Raw genomic sequence first — 19,325 nt, forward strand, 5'->3', positions numbered from 1 at the left:
GCGGCTTCTGCGGTGTCGTTCCTTTGCTCTTACGCGCAGCCTCGGGCCCGCCTCGCCTGCGTACGGCGGTTGAGAACTGCTCCCGTTGGCGAGGTCTGCTCATCCACTTGTGAACGGTTTCGGGCTTTCTGATGCTAGTGCTGCAGCGCACCATTAGGCCTGGAAAGTGCTTTCCTGCTGTCCGTCGCGTTCGTGTGACGGTGAGGGCAGGATGGCCGTGCCAGCCGCCGCGGAGCGGAACGACTGATAGGGTCGCCAGCGGAAGAAGAGAGAATCCTAAACTAACTGCTGTTGTGGGGGGTGTTTTAAGAGTCAGACCGGAAAGCCAGAACTAGTACCATCGAGAAAGAAGGGATCGGGATTTGCGGAGGAGATACCAGGAGGATAGCGGAGAACTACTGGTGATTATTTTTTAACCGTTAAGAGGCTGGATGAACTATTGTGATGAACTATAAAGCTCAGCATTTAAACACATCATGGTAGAATAACTGTAAACAATGCTTAAGACCTAACAGGATGTCTCTGCACAAGCTTCTCTGGTTCCTCTGCATGACTCCCATCCCAAATAATTGTCGTTTGGAGACATCTGCATAATGTGGGTGTGGAAACAAATATATTTAAAATTAAATCAGTCTGGAATAAATCATGTGAGTTTGGTAATTCTATTTTAAATTGGACTTGCAGCTTGTATCAGACTGGAACAGGAACAAAATATGTTAAGGAAATGTCACAGTGTTGCACAGCGAAAACGTGTATCTCATCACTACAAAATCAATCGATTTTCCCAAGAAGAAATGAAGGTAACAGAGGCTATGTAGATAATCCTGAGTGGGGGCGTATATAGATGAGTGCCATATGATAAAATCAGCCTGTGTGAACCAGCTTGGTGCAGCGTGTTAGCACTGCAAGGCGAATAACGTACGGAAGTTGTAATTTACTTCAGAGACTAGACCTCTCCATCTTAACTTGTAAAGTAAAACAAAATCTCTGTGAAGGGAAGTTGCTTGGGCGTGTAGAAGTAACACGGAGCAAACATAGGTCAGCTCTCACGAATATAGAGGTAAGTGTGTTAAGAAAGTGAGTGTAGTAGTGTTCGTGCCCGGTGATTTAAAAAGCTTTGAAACACAACCCTGGGAGATAAAAAGGGCTTTGCTGCCGTGGACTCTGCCGAAGAGCTCTCTGCTGCTGTCGCCCACCAGAAGAGTGGCCTGGCGGCCCTACCCGAGTGCGGTTTGGCGCCTGCCGCAGCACCCGAGCTCAGTTTTCCTTCCGCAGCCCCCGGCCGGGGTAGGCCGCTCAAATTTGGCCCATCGCCCGGGCCGAGCTGCTGCTCGCTTGCCTTTCCCGTGCCGCTACGGGCCTCGCCGCGGGAGCGGCGCAGCACTGGCGCCGGGCGCGCCCCCGCGGAGTAGCTGTGCGGAAGCAGCAGCGGGGCAGGCGGCGGGTGAGTCGACACTGGGCGGCGGCCGGCTTCTTGCCAGCGAGGAGCTCCTTGCCTGGGGATATCTGAGCGGTGCCATTTCGCTCCCCTCAGCTGCTGTAGTGCGGGAAAAGGGGTAGCGGGTGAACGCCTCCGAGATGAGCCCGGCCTTGCGTGGCGGGAGGAAGCGGCCGTCACGTTGCTGCAGGCCCAAGCCACCGGTGCGGCGGTTTTGGTAGCAGCGCAGAGGGGGAGGAAGCAGGCTGAAGTTGGAAAGAGGTACCAGGAGAGGAGCTAGTAATTTGCTTTCTACTTCTGACTCTCTTCTGATGATTTTCTGACTGACTGGTGAAATGTTTTTGCACCCCGAGACATCCTGTTGGCTGTCTCTTCCAGAACTAGAAGAATGTTTTCTTGGATGCAAAACCTTGTTTTGATTTCTGCTCTCGTAAGTGGTGTTTTCGGTCTGTCTTTGGAAAAGCCAAGAGTCTTTGCTTTGCAGGGAAAAGACGTGTTTGTTAGCAGTCTGCGGATCCTAGTTGCACTGGTGGTTTGTATTTCTGTATTGCTCGTTTTTGTTTTTCTCTAACTCCTTACTAACTTTCACGCTTAGCTCTGAGCTCGGTCTGGGTGGATTGATGGCAACTACTAGTATGAAGCAGGAGACACGTGGTGGAGAGTGCCAACACAGAGTGGTTTGGTAGTGTATGAGGAGAAAATGGTACAGTCTTTGATAGCTTCTAACATTTGACTGGTAATAATCTTCGCCAGTGTTTCTCTTAAGAATTTGGACACAGTCATCTGAGACAACATCGAACATCGAGCAGCTAGGCTTACCTTTTTTGTAAGTTTGGAACAATTTAAACTTTTTGTCCGTTTTCTGAAATACTAGCAAAGACTAGTTACTAGTAAAACGAACGTTAGCCCTTCACCGAGTAGGCAAACACATCGATACTAATCAATCTGTTAGAATTCTGAAGCACATGACTTTGTGGATCACTAATGTCAAACTGACATTTGTTAGCGATGTTTTGTTCCATGTGCTTGGAAAGAAGAGTAAATTAGATCATTACATTACCCTGGTGTTTGATTTTTTTTTTTTGTACTCTGGTGGCACTTTATAATGATGTTCCTTTAGCTTGCTGTTTTTCAGTAAAACTTTGATTAATTACACTGTTAAAAGTCATCTGAATAATAGAGGTTTGGGTTTTTTTTGTTTGTTTCACTTTAATATGTTGGGTACTATTGTGAATCGTATTTAAGGTGTAGGGTTTTTTTTCATATATTGGGTTCTATAGGAAGGGAAAATACAGGGAAATTGAATCCAGGCATTTACAGCTGGAGTCTGGTTTTAACTGTAGTTTGCAACGAGTATGTTGCTGAAAAAGTAGATCATGTTTCCTTTTGAGGAGAGCTAAGTTAGTTTAGAAGTTTCAAAACATTAGAGCAATGGAAGACTTAACAATGCTAAATTACACTGCTTGTAATTCTAAACTTCTGTAGTAACAATTTTTTTTCCTGATGAGGTTTATCTTGTTACTTTGCAGAAGTAGTGCCTTGCCTAGTTTGAAAATACAAGCGAGTTCTTGGGTTGTATAAAAGAAGGAAAAATGGAAGAAGATGAAACTTTGCAAAGTGAAGCGGAGAGAGCAAAAGTTGAAACATGCACTACTCCCGAGGTCGGTCAGCAGGTATCAGCCAGTGAGTTCCTTTGCCACTGCTGTTACGACATTCTGGTCAATCCTACCACTCTGAACTGTGGGCATAGTTTCTGTAGACATTGCTTAGCTTTGTGGTGGGTATCATCCAAGAAGAATGAATGCCCTGAATGCAGAGAAAAATGGGAAGGGTTCCCCAAAGTCAATATCCTCCTCAGGTGAGTGTGCTGTGCCTTTTGGATTTCTAAACTCATTAAAATTAGTTGTCTGGTTTCTGGAGTTTGCTGTAGATTTTAGTAGTTTATTGGTAATCACAACTACCACAAAAATGTTTAAATCCTGAAATCTTTCACATTCTGCACTTGTACTGAGCTGTTTAAATATTTTTCTGCATAGAAAATGAGTTGGCTGGCTGTGTTTTAAGTGTTTTTTTTTCTCCTAAAAGTTTTTAGAAATTAGATATTTGCATCTCTTAATATTGCTGTTTGTTTCCTGATAATTCTAAGTTAGAATTGATAATTGTGTAATTATTTCCATTCTAGGAATTATGTATAGGAAATGTGATCTTGTTGCAGCATGAAGCTAGAATTGCCTATTTGCTGTCTTGAATTACCTACAATTTCTTAGTTTGCTTTTAGGTTGATAGTATTTTAATAAGTAGATTATAAGATTGATAGTAGGATTTTATGTTGTCTTTAGCATTCTTGAGTAATCAAGGCTTGCCAGGAGCACACAAGTCTAGTTTTATATTATAAAAAATAAATCTTTACTACTTATATGTTTCAAGTTACTCTGTCTTTAGAAGCTAATGGAACTGATTGGAAGTAGCTTATTTAACTTCATAAAATAATAACTAATATTTTCTTGCTTTAAAAGTCATAAATAGAGGCTGGAAACCAAAAATCAAACAGTCCCTTTTCTGAACGTTAAGCCTCAGTGGTTATAGTACAATGACAAATATTTTTCCTATTAGGGATGTTATTGAAAAGCTATTTTCTGATGCCATTGAACAAAGAAAAGAAGATATTCAACAAAACAGTGATATAGCACACAGCTTAGCAACCTTCCAAAAATATGGGAATGACCAGATCCCTACAGTTCCGAACACAGGAAGAATTAATCCTCGAGGAGGAGGGTTTTTCTCAGGCGTTCTGACAGCTTTAACTTGTGTAGCAGTAAGTTTCATCTGGTTGGTTTTCCGTATTTACTTCATTAAGCATGCAAATTAAGATACTTAAACTACATGCACATAAAAAAGATTGTCGGCACAGAAGAAACTTCAGCTGAGCAAAGTAAATAACATAATTAAAATTGCAATATACATTAAAGAGAAGTTAGACCAATTGGGTAAAATTTCAAGATACTTTCTTGTAACTTGACTATTCCAGCATCCATAAAATAGAAGACTACTTGTCAAGACCCTTAGTGTGTGTTTATTCATACCATTAATATATTTGCTTTGCAGGTAAAGGAATTTTTTTTTCCTCCTCCCCCCTCCTCCCTTTTGTTTTTTTTTACTTCCTCTAGGTAGTTCTACTTGGTTATCACTGGAGTAGCAGAGAATTTGAAGATCTTCTTGTCCACAAGCCTGTTGCTAAATGGACTTCTGAGGAAGTGATACATTGGCTGGAGCAGCTGGGTCCATGGGCTTCACATTACAAAGAAAGATTCTTACTGGAGAAAGTAAATGGAAGGTGAGAGGCGTAATTGTCAAGAGCAGCTATCATTTGGGCTGATGGACGTTGGAGACAGTATGTTGTGAAATGGCCATACTTCATTCCATAGATTGTGGGAATATTGTTGCCATATCAGAATAAAATACACCTAAGCCTTCTTTAGCAGGGAGGTTGGACTAGATGATTCCAACTTCTACCTTTGTGTGATTCTGTGAAAAATACTGTAGCACATACTAGGCAAGTTAACTGAACACTTCCTGAGAACTTCTTAAAACGCTAACAATGCAGACTGAACTGATACTGAAAGTAAAATCATACTAATGTCATTATTTATCTCTCCTACCATTTCCTTCTTGTGAAATTATTCATATGCTATTGTTGCATTCCACCCAAGAGCTCTAGGTGTGATTTCAGGAGACCGGAAGTGCTGAGGAAGTGTGCTCAGTACTAGTCAAGCTGATAGATTTGCCTGCTGAAAGCAGGCAAGAGAAGACTTGAAGGTTTTCTAAAGTGCAGGTTTTGGGATGCAATTGATTCAGGACATTTGTATTTAAAAGGATACCTTCTATTGATAGTTTATTGTTTCAGTATGTAATTGCTAATTTGTTAAGTGATACCTTTTGGTGAAGGGGTACTGTTTACCTTCTTAAATCTTCTTTTGTAGGCTCCTCGTAACACTGGCAGAGGAGGATTTCACAAAAGACCCTTACAGTATAGAGAACAGTAACCATAGAAAAGCTATTATGGAGGAACTGGAATATGTGAAAACTTTAGGTGTTAAGCCACCACAGAACCTTTGGGAATATAAGGTACATTTACTTCAATATCTTTAAAAGAAAATGGTCTTAAAGGCAGAAGGAGCTTTAAGGTCATAGGATTACCCTTGTAAAGACTACTCAGTTCAGTGAACTTGAAAAATGATCCTTTAAAATATTAATGCCAGAAGAATCTAAGGACAGGCATGTCCCCTTCATTTTTTTTTCATTGTTTAAAACTTGATAATTTGATATCTTTCAGGCAGTAAATCCAGGAAAATCACTATTTCTTCTCTATGCACTGAAAATTTCTCCAAGACTCAGTATGTTATACCTGTATGTGTTTGACTATGCAGAAGGTTTCCTACCATTTATCCACACAATTTGCCCTATGCAAGAAGACAAATATGAAGATATTGTCCCAAAACTGCTAGTAAGTATTCAAAATACTGAATATGCTACTTTGTTTAGATACAAGCATTTTAAGACTAGCAACATAAAAACACATATTACTCACCATTTCATGTCTTTACAATACAACTTTGTAAAAAAAATCCTATAAAGTGGTTCCTTGATTTGATTTTATTGTATGCAACCAGTGTTGTGACCATTACATTTAATAAGGTTGATTTAAGGCTTTCAAACTTTAAGTTTTAAGTTCATATGACAATGAAAAGGCTATTCACCCAATATATCGGTGTATTAACAAACAACATTGTAAAGTCTGTCTGACTGTGATGTTTTATTCTAGTCCAATGGAAAGTACTGAAATCTAGTATCCACCAGAAATTGTAGTAGAGTTCTATTGCTGTCTTCAGTGTATGAAAAACAGTTTTTCAAGAATAGAAGTGCAAGTAAGCCAGTGTTATATCAGTTTAATATGAATTTGATTATCAGTCTTTTTATCTTTATTTGCAGGACCTTAAAGATCCTTCTTGGAAACAGTGGAGGGAATTCATTGTAAAGTATTTATTTTTGCCATATCAGTTGGTAGCTGAATTTGCTTGGGATTGGCTGGATGTGCACTACTGGACATCAAGATTTATAATTGTAAATGCCATGTTGCTATCTGTTCTGGAGTTATTCTCATTTTGGAGGCTCTGGTCAAGAAGAGAACTGAAGTAAGTCTTCCTGAGTTTGTTGAGGACAGTAGGAAGAACCTGGCCTAGTAAATACAAAGTAACACTCTGGCATTTCAGTGAGCAATCAGTGTCTTGCCACAGCTCAGGTTAATAAGTGAATCTGAATCTGCACACATGCTAATAATACTTAGTCTTGAATACCTTTATTTTTGTGTATTCTTGAAAGCTTCTTACAGCTGATTTTGCTGATCAGAGGTAGCAGATGCAGTAATGGTAGTAAGCATGCTTTTAATCATTGGGTAAATATTAACTGCCATTTTGGGAATTGCCTTCTATGGTAACTAATACTAGCTGTCAGCTGAGAATTAAGTACAAAGTATTGTCATGGTACACTTAGAGTATAGGTAATAAAGAATGAAACATCAGGATCATAAATAAGCTTTATTATGCTGATACTTACTCTGATAAGTGTTCCAAATTGCTGTTCTCAGTTATTGCTTCAGCCTTAATTCTGGCATATTAATACTACATCATAATTGCTGTCATCTTTTATTTATAGTCTTTAGAACTTGATTTGGTGTGTGCTGAATTGTCATTCTCTCTACCAGTAGCTAGAGAGCATGACGTGGTCAAGAGAGAACAGGGTACTTAGATATAATCTAAGGAAATCTGGAATTTGACCACTTCAACTTGCTGTGCATTGTGGTCTGAATAAATTGACTTAAAGATTCCCCATGTAAAATGTAGTGTTACTGTAATTTAAGAAAATTATTCTGGAGTGCATAATGATATTTTACAGATTCCTGAGTAAGGCCTAAATAATTTGAAGTTGCAGCACATGCTGGCTTTTCCTAGAATGGGTAAAAACAAAATTGAAAGTTCCTCTAAGCCTCTCCTTTTCCTTTTTCACAGGACTATTCCTCACAGAATGTGGAGACATTTCTGGAAAGTCTCAACCCAGGGTCTTCTTGTTGCAATTTTCTGGCCTTTTATTCCTCAGTTTGTCTGCAATTGTTTGTTTTACTGGGCCTTATACTTTAATCCAATTATAAACATAGATCTTGTGGTTAAAGAAGTGAGGCGTCTAGAGACACAAGTGCAGTGACTGGCATTGGAGCTTTTGGTATGTTTAGCTTCTAAAAATGGACACCTGAAATGAGCTTTGCTTTTCTTACCTATGTGACAGTGAAAATGGTAGATCATATTAATTCCAAATGTACAAAAAGGCCTTAAGATAAGTTACTCTTAAACAGTCTGATTCCAGATCCAGATCTTTACTATCAGAAATTTTCTATTGAGGGGAAATACCCACAAAACATGCCTGATTTAGTCACATAAACTGTATACAATCATGTCATCCTGGTTATGATCAAAAAACATTCTCGGTTCCGTCTCTTTCTCTCTTCGGCACTACTAAGGTGATTTTTTTTTTTTTCCCCTTTAGCATTTCATACCAGCAGTGTATGGACTTAACTTAAGCTTCCCAAAGGAAAGCTCTTCCTGAATAGGCTTGATACTGAAAATGCTTCAGTGTTTTCAGTCTGCTTTACACATGAAGTTGTGACTGTCAGATATAGAATCTACAGTAGCATTCGTTTGAAAATTCCCACTCTTGAAGATTTTTGGAAAATGTGCTTAATGCCATTGCTGGTTCTTAAATTAGGGTTATCTTTTTAAAGAGATTATTTTACAAATGTGACCTGACACTGTAATTACATCTTACTGCAAGATACTGTGTGCATCTAGGTCTGTGAGCAAATACTGCAAAGTTATTTTGTGTCACTATGATTGCCATTTTTAAGTATGGGGCTTGACTGAAGCAAAGGTTTAGCTTTGGCTGTTGCATCTTATGTTGTTTAAGTTTTTTCTGTGTGTGTTTTGTTGTTTTTGTTTGGGTTTTTTTTCCATTTGTATCCTTAATATAAACTTTAAATTTGCTTATGGATATTTTTAAAGATTAAAGATCTGTTTTTGAAATCTTCATTCTTCATAAAAACTTTTTTTTTGTTTTGTGGAGTTGTTTAGCTTGAAAACTTGTTATTAACTTTGACTTGTGCAAACTCGCTCTGTGGCCTTGTATCTTTAAGTTGAGGTGGGTGAAAGTAGATACAATACACTCTTAGTTCTTAAACTGTTGAAAGCTGTTAGGGAAAAGTGTATATTCAGCAATTTGTGTTACTGTTTTCCTAAAAAGCTTCAGAAAACTATGAAGTAACCCTAAGAAAAACCATCTTTACATCCTTATGATGTGTATACACTTCTAAACTTTGCAAATTCATGCTGTCCAAGGTCAAATGTTCATGGGAAAAGAGGCTGATCCCAAGTGACTGCTACATTTTTCATGTATCTGTCTTGGTGATGGTTTGTGTTTGCACTTCCAAAGCTAGCTCTGAAGTTTTAAGGATAGGACTTCTCTGCATGCCCACAGGAAACTCAGGGTGTTCGTACAGTAAGGAGCTTGAGCCATCTCAAATAAACTTCTTAAAAAAACAATTTAAAACTAAATACTGAAGAAAAACAATTAGGCATTTTTAAATACAGGCAGGACTACTTAAGGTGAATGAGATGCAAAATTTAAATGAGGCTTCATAATAATTTTAATACAGATGAGAGACATCTTTGTGTTGACACTGTCACTTCATGCATTTCTTCCTGTCAATTCAAAGTTATGAAATGTTAAGGTATACGTTAGTGGAAAATTTTATTATAGCTCACGTAAGGGGGTTTAAAACTTTACAATGTATGATATTGTGAATCTGATTATTAATTAAAATATTAAGTCAGCTACTCCATAAGCTGATAAATTCCTATTTGGTCAGTAAAAGTTTACACAGAACTAATGAAGTTGATTTTAGATGGTAAGGTGAGAGGACAGATGTTTAGTTTGGCCATTCTGGGGTGGAAAGGCTAGTAGGAAGGAGGATCAAGAAAGTGATGAAAATCATTTGTGGTTACTACTATGACCAAAAAAGGACATTTTAGATTTAGATACAGAGTTTCCACAAAGACTGATGTCATACATCTAATACCTACACAAAGGCTGAATTTCACCACACATAAAGTCTGGCCACAAAAGGTATTTTGCATTATAGGGAGCTTTAGAAAAACATTTGGCAGCTTCGCGGTCACACTGACATGCCATTTTTTGACATTTATCCTCTAGCGATTCTGAAAGAAAACACAGCAAGTCTGATGTTAGTCTGAGATAATTAAAAATACCAAATGGAACAGCAAGAACTGCTGCCTCATATTCCATATTTACCATATAAATGGCTGTTACATTTTAAGTGCAATAAGAACTGCACTGAGCTTTAGCAAGACTAAAAGTTCTTTTTGTTTTCTTTAGCAAGAGCTCTGTGCTAGGACACCTTAGCAACAGAATATCCAAGCATGGTTTAGTTTAGTGACAATCAGTGAGACTGTTGACAGGTGAAAATATAGTAATGCATATTCTTTAATAAAGGAATTCTAATAACTGATTCTTTTGAACCTGGTATGTGATAGTCCCTTCCTGCCCTATTGCTCTAGCAAAACTTGAGTTTGGGTTTTCTATTTCACATTCACTTTAATCTCCAAAAGATGTGGCATTAAAATTGGTATGTGAAATAAGCAATACAAAAATGTTTCATGTTCAGCTTAAACTGCCCACCTTTTTTATCAAGGCATTCAGTAAGAAGTTAGGTAAAGTTTAACTATGATAAAATCCATGTCTGGACATATTTCGTTTATAATGGTAGTGCTGTAACTTAACAGATTTCTTGGCATAAACGTTTTCTTCTACAGTGCACTACACTTTGGTTTTATTGTGCCAACTCAGAAATGTGTGGTTTTTTTGTCTTTGCAACTGTTAAGCTGAAGAATCCTTGAATGTATTTTATCTGAGTATGTAGTATTTTGAAAGATTAACCAGATCCCTGCTTGAGATTTGTCTGAGAGCAGAACAAGTGTTCGGGTTTGTGAATTAATTTAAATTTTACTATGAAATTGAAAGTGTTCTTAATTGTTGGAGGTTTTTTATCCTACCATTTTATGCTCTTTATGCTATTGAATAGTTCTCAGCATCAGCATAGATATATTAACTGAAAACTGTGCAGCTAATCAGTGGTAGGTATGCCAACAAGTTGTCCAGTATAAATGGTGTGAAATATTTTTTGCTAAGTATAAAGAGGATTCTTTAGCAGTATATTTTTCTCTGCCTTGGTGAGACCTCACGTTGAGTACTGTGTTCAGTTTTGGGCTCCCCAGTTTGAGGGACAGAGATCTACTGGAGAGGGTCCAGTAGAGGCCTACAAGGATGTTTAGGGGCCTTATGAGGAGAGGCTGAGAGACCTGGGGCTTTTTAGTCTGGAGAAGAGAAGACTGAGAGGGGATCTAACAAATGTTTATAAATATCTGAGGGGTGGGTGTGAGGGGGGACAGGCTATTCTCACTTGCTCCCTGTGACAGGACAAGGAACAGTGGATGTAAGCTGCAGCACAGGAGGTTCCACCTCAACACAAGGGGGAATTTCTTTACTATAGGGGTCCCAGAGCACTGGAACAGGCTCTCCAGGGAGGAGGTTGTGGAGTCTCCTCTGGTGACTTTTCAAGGCCCATCTGGATGTGTCTGTGACCTGAGCTAGATTATGGTCCTGCTTTGGCAGGGTGGTTGGACTCAATGATCTCTTTGGGTCCTTTCCAACCCCTGACATCCTGTGATCCTTCTTTAAACAATTGTAATTTTTTTTTGCCTGCTGTTTGCAGTTGCTCCAGTTGGAGACCTGTAGGAAGTAGCATAATGTGGGTCCCTCAACATAACTAAGTGCAGACTCAAGGGGAGTTTGGTAGTTTTTCAGAAAGCATAATAGGAGTTTGTAGATGAGAAGTGGTTTCTCATGTGTGTCAGTAGGTGGGGCTTAAGAAGAAGCAGCTGCATTCAGTTGGAGGCACAGCATACATGGGCAAAAAGGTCACAGAACAAAGGGTGGTAAAACAATTTTTGAAGTTAATTAAAAAAATGTATTTCTATGAAGTCAATGGGCCAAACAGTAGAAATAAATTTAAAAGAAACTAACAGCAACATCCCCACCAAACCAAAAACTCCACATGAAAAACAAACCCAAACATGAAAACCAGCTAGAACTGTTCACTTACCACATATAACATCATTGTCTTCACATTCCCAGTGGTAATTTTCTATCTTAGGGTGACAACCTGCTTGTTCTGCTTTACCATAGCAGCAGTCATGGTTAAAGCAGCACCTGAGAGCAACAGAAATGGGCTTAATTCATACTGTGGTGATTTAGGACCACATAATCTGATAGGTTTTGATGGTTATGTGTCTACAGGCTGTGAAATAATAAAACGGCATGTGCAAATCTACAGTTCCCTCCTCAGGGATCAAAACAGGGCAATTGTTTAAAGATTACCTGGGAAGAACACTTGCTTTCTCATGTAGTCAGTGATGAGGAAAATGCCTAATACTGATCCAGTTGAATTTCCTCATAGATTGAAACACTAGGAATCTTTAAAGCATTCTCAGTTTTAAAGATAAGAAACTTATGTGGGTAAACCTCTCTCCAGGCACTTTCCAGTAAAAAGATTAAATGCCAGAGTAGCTTGTCAGATAATAAATGATTTATTTTCCTGCCACTTACTGATGCTGTTGTAACAGTAACTAACAGGGATGGGACAAGATTCGCTAGACTGCACCATACTATCACAAATGTTACCTTGCAGCCAAGGAGACGACCTGAGAAGAGGTGAAATGTTCAATGGTGGATAAGCATGGGTGCTATTTAATGCCATAATATAGTTAAAACTCTTTTGCTCAGTATCATGAGGAAATTTGTCAGAATTATTATTTCACAATTGTTCTGTCATCACTGGGACAATGAATTCATAGAATCTGTATCACATTGTGGAACTGAGAAGTAGAGGTGAGCATTAATAGTGTATTTGTTTAAAAATAATTTTTGTTCTCATGTGCAGTCCCAAGAACCTGAAATTAGATGGCTTGTAAGTTTTTGCTGCAAACTAATTACAGTTTTTTAACAGGGTCTATCTGTGGGCTCTTTGCATGCAGTCATTCAGTTTCCTCATAGTAGCCTAAACCCATCACATGATTTAAAGCAGGCACGTGGTATTTAGAAGGTGTTTAGTTTGCCTAAGGAATTCATGTCTGCAACAGAAAAAGTTAATGCAGTGAGCTCACTCGCAATTACTGTTTTGTCCTATGCTTATTGGATAATCACTTTGTAATTCCATAAGGATTGCCATTCAAGGATCCTGCAGTACCTGGCAGCTGGGCAGCACATGCCTGTGAAGTAGCTTAATAGGTGTAGTTTGTGCACAGAAAAACAAAAGTTCTAGTCTGTTTTTGTAGCAGTGCTAAGAGAATTAAATCTGGAAATTGAACTTCTTTTGCCATATCTTCATATGTTTACAGACATTTTTTGGAATTTATGATACACCTGTCTGATAAATCAGAAATTGAGATTTCACATACAGTGGGGAAATACAATTATAAACTTGAAAATACAAAACCTCTATTTAATTACTATAACCAGAAAATCATCTTCCTCTTAGCTAATGTTCAGTTATAAATTAAACTGATGGTAGTTAATGTGTTGAGATTTAGTGCTAAATACAAAGCTCTACTCCTGGAATTATTGTAGTAACAGTAATTCCTTTTAATAAAAAGTTATTTTCCAGCAGGTTACATTTTGCATGATTTTCTGTTTCTACTTATTTTGAACGCTAATAAAATGGAATGGATGATAGTAATTCTTTTAATTCTTTAGTTTGTAGATAGGTTGGATGCTTGAGCTTTAAAACTGCTCCAAGAACTTAGCTCCTTAGCTCTCAGCTAAACAGCAGCAGCAAAGAAACCCAATTGTATTGTGAATGCACTATTAACAAGAGTTTGAGTTAAAAGTAAGTAGGACTCGTACAGATCTACAGTGATGCAATTCTAATGCTTCAGAAGCTCTTGACAATCTGAGGTGTGTTAATACTCAGTTCTTTTACTGATGTTAAATATCCTCTTATTCATCTGTGTATGTTCAGTGGTTAATTACTCAGTTAAACAGTTACTCTTACCAGTCCACTCTGTCCTTGGGCCATCCTCTTCCTCCCAGACCACAGTAGCATCCATAACGTAGGTAGGCAAAAGGAGATCTTCCTGTGGTGCATTTAATGGCTCCAGCTAATTCAAGAATACCTCTTCGATTTCTAAAATGGCCTTCCCCAAAAGTACCTTTATAAACTGGAAGAAAAAAATCTTTTATGGCATTAAACATGCAGATGTAAAATAGTAGTTGGGTTTGGTTTGTGGCATACAGTGCAGACTAGGCATGCAATGTGGCATACAGTGCAGATTAGGTGGCATACAATGGCAGACTTCAGTCACTTCCAGTCTTAAAATTGACAAGGGTTAGTATGTATTCTGTGGTCTAGCTGCACCAATCCGCTAAGATTAGATGCTCTAAGTATTTTCTCCTTAGCATAACATCTGATTTTGCCCATGTTGTTCTACAGAATGTAATGCTTTTCACTGGAGCAAATAAGTCTTACATGACAGGGTTCTGGATTTCTTCATTTATAGACAAGCTGAGTATCTGGTGGAGGTGGTGGGGTGGGTGTAGGGTGGGGAAATGGGCAGGTGCTTGGAGTAATTTCTAGGGAAATTAGGTTGATTTTTAGGGTTTTGTTTCATTTTGTTTGGGTTTTGTTAAGGGATTCTCACAATTGTTTCATCAGAACAAGATGTATTTAGGAACTTTATTTTAACAATCTCATGTCAGTGCTAAAGCAGTAGGTACAGGGCAGCAGATAAATGTTAAGATACCAGGTGACTTTTTTATAGGGCTTCAATTTCATCCTTCAGGTTGAGTTAATGCATGAAAGTCACATAATGGTAATGGGCAGCAATTCCTTGCAATGCAGGCTACAAGCTGTTTGCAGTAATTTTTAAGAAGTTGGATGACTACAAAACAAATTAGTGGGAGGCTGCTGATTAGAATTGTCTTACTAATTAAACTATTTTTTTTTGTTTGAGGAGAACAATTTGTAAACTTTAACTCCAAGTACCGGATGCAGATTGGGAAAGATTTAATAACTATTAATATCTGACATAGACAGAAGGAAAACCATTTAGATTTTGTCATTGAAAGCTTTGATATTTGTTTTCCTATAGAAAAACTATGATTATACAGTTTGTATATAATGTGTATAATTTATTATAATAGATAAGTCTATTATAATAGCCTATATGGTTAACTATAATCAGTTAATGGATGATCTGCCAGAAGAATACTGTTCCCAACTCAGCTGAGCAACTTGAAATGTGTGGGATGCTGGTGGCCTCCAGCACTCCTTATTTCATTAAACAAAGGCATTTAGACACCTCATGAAAACACCTTATTAAGAAATAAAGAACTACAATTGGTTGGTTTATGAGAATGGCACAAGTTTTAGAAAGAATGTTTGTGGCTTATGCTGACTGAAAATACTTGTGTTTCCTGCAACAATACTTAGTACTTTCCGGATTGACAGCTACTCCTAAATCTGGTTCCCTCCTGCTTTGTGGGCATGTGATCTAGGGAGAGGAGAGAATGTTGAAAGAAGTGCTTAAACTTGCACAGTCATCTTTTGCCATTGACTAAAAGCAATCACATCTTGAGTAGTTAAAGCCTTCTTTGGCTATGTAGTTGCTTGTTGTCCTGCTTAAAACCAGCTTTTAACAATATCTGTTCCGTCATGGCTTCTATTTAGTTAGAGAAGTTTTCTGGTAAAAAGATAGTTTCAAAGGGTCTGTAAAATGTACTGGGTGGGCTCTTTGGAACTTGTAATTTTAAATGTCAAAATAACAGTCATGTTGTGGAACTGACATGATGATCTCCCATTCTGTTGCAACTCTGAGCATGTTTCAGCTATGGATAGCAGAAGCATTTGAGTATAAGCAGATTATCTATAGCATTGAAAGTGTTATCTTCACTGTTAGTACAGGTTCAGTAAACTTACAGCTAGGAAAAAACAAACAAACCTGCAATAAGGCAACAGCATTACAAATAACAATTGCTCATATATGCTTCATCATTTAGTAAGATTTGGCCAGATTCTCTTCACTATCCAGCAATGTCTGAAGGAACGTGATAGTGGTTAATGACAAAGGTGTGTGCTCCAAATGACCTTTTTGTTGGCTGGTTGGTTGTATAAACTCTTGAGAGCTTAGAGTTTGCTAAATGCTGGATATTATTATGGTTTTGTGAGATCTTTTCCACTACGCCTGCCTCATCATCATTTTGTTTAGTTTACTGAATAGCATACAACAGTATTTTAAAATTCATAACCTTAAATTTTCTTATGCATAGAGGAACAGAGGAACAAAATCCAATTTAGAAGCACATTATTTTTTTGTGCAAGGTCATATTTCCTATAACATTATTTTGTAACAGGCGTCATGCAAATTTTTTTTTCAGACAACTTTTTATTGTGATGAACACCTTTACCTAATCGTACATAACTACATTAATCATTAGCATCTAACACAGTTTATGATGTTTTGTGGGGTTTAAAAGAAAATTTAAGCCATTCTTGCAGAGACTGGGGCTACAAAAACATTAGCATTACATTGTCTAAGATTTCCTACAGTGATACCACTTTTCTAGAGTAGCAGTACTCGAGTGTAGTTCAGAATTTGAAACTTGGAAATAAGCAGACTTTCTCATGCATCTGCAAGATGTTTCTGAAATTGGAAACCTTTGAACTGAGTCCATTATAGAAATGTTGGGGTTTCTTCTTAGATTATGTTCCTCTGGTTTCATAAGCCATCAGGAATGGACTTCTTCGCCTCATCTTGTTGCCCAGAGTACTGATGTGCTATCTTCACAAACTGATTACATGTTAATTTTTTGGAAGGAGAGATTTGCCTGTTTTGTTACTGTGTACTAAACATTGAGAAACAGGTAAATTGCATTTCCCTTCCTCCTCACTGCCTACGGAATGGGTGACACTGATGCCTGACTCAGAACTATCGGACCACAGCCAGGCGCTTTGTTAATGATCACTCTAGGCTGGCAGAGGCAGTGAAACAGCTTTTTATTGCTTTCCTTAATGATTTTGCTGAAGTTTGTGCTGTGCAAAGGATGAAGTCTGGAAGATTATAAAAATACAGAAGGAGTAATAGAGGCATGCTGAGATCAGGAAGTAGAACTGGGGCAGGGAGCTTGGTGGGAACCTTAAGTTAGCCTCATTATGCAAGCACCTTACCTTATGGTCTTTGTGTGCTTGCATTTCCCTTCACCCCAGACCCTGCATTCTGTGCACAGAATCTATAGAAGAATAAAGGGATGCTCTTGTCCTTAGCATCCTTTTGTTTGCAAGATTTGGTTTGGTGACTTTGCAAGGTGTGTATAGGGAGAAGACAAAAGAGAATCAATTAAGGCAGCTGAATGCTATTCTGGAAAACTAGGTTTTATCCTTGCGGCTGTCACAAAGGTTCAGCATGAGGTTAATCACTTAAAAACAATGCCTCTTGATGTTTACTAGTAACATGCTCCCAACCTGCGACGTATCCTAGGGCTGAAGTACCAAAGGCTGCAATACTCGGTGAGAGCCAGGCTTTGAGCTGTTGAACTTCCATCTAAGTTTTAGTTGTAGGTAAAACCATGAGAACCTAAAATTAGTGGACACTTTTTGTGCAGCCCACCTGCCTATCAGAAAGGGAGGGATAATATTGTTTTACAAAAGTGTGAAAGGAACAAGTACATTCAGATACTATATTGTTTATTACCTCAGGAAACCTATGAGTAAATAGTCTGTAAATTATTGCAACTAGCCTTTAATACTGCTTAATAAAGAGAACATAGGAAACAAACACAAAAAGAAATGGAATACCTGCAAACTGAGTAGTTGGCTATGCTTGGGTATGATGCAGGGGTCCTTTAATTACATTCTCACATCATAACATTCATAAAGACTGATTCATTCTTTCAGAATAACCCAGTTACGAGTTTGTAGGCAATCCTCGGTTCTAGCAGTTCGTAGCTTTTGCGCTGCTTTGTGACAGAAGTGCCTTGCAATAGCTCTCTTCACTGCCCACGGGCGCTTTTAACTCTGTTGGCTCTGTGAGAAAATTGTTACTGCAGATGCAGCCTGCAGTCTCGTTTTAAATGCTGAGCTTTGTAACGCACTTGCACGGTACAGATAAACTCTAAGAAGTAAGGCGAGCCCCTCAGCCAGACCCCGGGGTTGCCCAGGTCCGTGGGACAGGGCTGGTCTGTCCGCGCAGCTGCGTCCCACTGGCGGCAGCTCGGGTGAGTTACACCCCAATACGCCGGCAGCTTTTCAGAGCACTCCTTCCCAAGAGGGACCATTTCTCCTAACGCTTTTTCTTCTCCCTCTTCTCCCTTTTCTCGGTGCCGTCAAGCCCAATTCCTCAAGTACGGAGCGCGTCCCGCAGCACAGCCTGGGGAGGTGGTGCTGGCCGGGCGCTGTCCCTCCACTCCGCACCGGCTCCCCGCGCACCACTCTCTAGCGCTGGGCTCAGCTTGTCTTCTACTTACCGGCTGCTAGCAGCAGCGGCAGGAGCAGCGCTGGGCGGCGGGGTCCCATGGGCAGCTCCCGGGTGGGTCTTGCAGCTCCTGGGCAGGTGGGAGTGCCGGCTCCGGGCAGAAGCGCGGTGCTCCGGGAGCGGAGTGTGTAGGTGTGAACTGGGATAGCTGCGTGCCGGCTATAAAAGGCTGCTTCTGCCCGATCAGGGTTGCTAGAGCCGGAGCCCGAGCCCGTGCTCTGCTGTCCATCTGGCCAGAAGGGAGGAGCTGCCGCTGGAAGAGAGAGCTGGGACGTGTCACTTGGGCAGCGGAGCACCGTTCAGAGGGAATCCCATCTTGTCAGGTTGTCCGCTGGCGTCTGATGAGAGGGCTGCATCCCACTCTTCCAGGACCTTTCTACTCCGGTAGCTATAATTTCTTTTTGAATTACAGCACATTCCAGATAATTTAATCTGTATCTGAAGAGTTAAGATGGAAGCTAGCTGTGTCGTAAATTACTCTAGGGGTGAATGAAAACAGAATACATCCATTGCACCTGTAGTCTGAATTGGCCGTAAGTCATCTCCCGCTTTCTACATTTCTTAGAGGACTAAAGAACAACCAGCTCCTACATTGGTTATGAATATTTGTAGCTTGATCAAAGTAACTTTTTTGCTTCCCTATAGCAAATTACAGCTGTGTATTTTTTTTTTTCTGGTACACTATATAATTTTAAAACGTTTTTCCCATTCCCCTTCCAACTGCTGTGTTATTTTGTTGAACTGAACAGCTGGATGTCATATTACAGTCACAGTTTCATTGCCTTTCTCGACACAGTCAATACTGTTTGCTTTTATGTGAATTTTGACTTGTTCACACATTCCAAGTATTTTGTCAGACTTTTAATTGCACTGAAACCAAGGCATTTCCTATCAGTTATTTAAGCAACCAGGATCACTGAAAGCGTCTGTTTTCTTTTTTTTTTTTTTGGGGGGGGGCAGGGGAGGCATTTTTATATTCCAGAATATGACCTCCACTGGATCCCACTGAGGCCTACACAGCTACAAGGAAGAAGTAACAAAAACTTTTTATTTTTTTAAAGAACTTGGCAATAACTCGTTCTGAGTGATGTCATCTTACTATTGGAGAGCAGCTGGGAGTGGTTTTTGTAGTGAATGTTATTTTAATATTTTTTTTTAATTTGTGGGTTTGTTTTTTTTTT

The 19,325-nt window shown here is 39.2% G+C and overlaps 2 protein-coding genes across 8 annotated transcripts; one reads left to right on the plus strand and one right to left on the minus strand.

Moving 5' to 3' along the window:
- Positions 1-50: 50 nt before the first annotated feature.
- Positions 51-8,574, plus strand: BFAR (bifunctional apoptosis regulator). 7 transcript variants are annotated; one of them, XM_064152988.1, is made up of 10 exons: positions 417-1,699; positions 1,817-1,868; positions 2,192-2,264; positions 2,968-3,296; positions 4,052-4,253; positions 4,606-4,772; positions 5,419-5,563; positions 5,772-5,942; positions 6,428-6,630; positions 7,504-8,574. In XM_064152988.1, the coding sequence occupies exons 4-10, from the start codon at positions 3,031-3,033 to the stop codon at positions 7,694-7,696; spliced, it is 1,347 nt and encodes a 448-aa protein (XP_064009058.1). In that variant the 5' UTR covers positions 417-1,699; positions 1,817-1,868; positions 2,192-2,264; positions 2,968-3,030; the 3' UTR covers positions 7,697-8,574. The 7 variants fall into 7 exon arrangements, with proteins under 7 accessions (XP_064009061.1, XP_064009060.1, XP_064009058.1 ...); XM_064152991.1 differs by lacking the exon at positions 2,192-2,264 and having other exon boundaries at positions 51-595; positions 685-1,868; XM_064152986.1 differs by having other exon boundaries at positions 417-1,868.
- Positions 8,575-9,142: 568 nt separating this feature from the next.
- On the minus strand, positions 9,143-18,400 carry PLA2G10 (phospholipase A2 group X). Its single transcript, XM_064152993.1, has 4 exons — positions 18,137-18,400; positions 13,671-13,836; positions 11,724-11,830; positions 9,143-9,759 (listed from the first exon to the last, which is right to left on the minus strand). Exons 1-4 carry the CDS (start codon positions 18,183-18,185, stop codon positions 9,614-9,616), a joined length of 468 nt encoding a protein of 155 aa, XP_064009063.1. The 5' UTR covers positions 18,186-18,400; the 3' UTR covers positions 9,143-9,613.
- Between the last annotated feature and the right edge of the window lie 925 nt (positions 18,401-19,325).

This window comes from Pogoniulus pusillus, chromosome 13 (genome assembly GCF_015220805.1).
Source record: "Pogoniulus pusillus isolate bPogPus1 chromosome 13, bPogPus1.pri, whole genome shotgun sequence".
Classification (NCBI taxonomy): Eukaryota; Metazoa; Chordata; class Aves; order Piciformes; family Lybiidae; genus Pogoniulus; species Pogoniulus pusillus.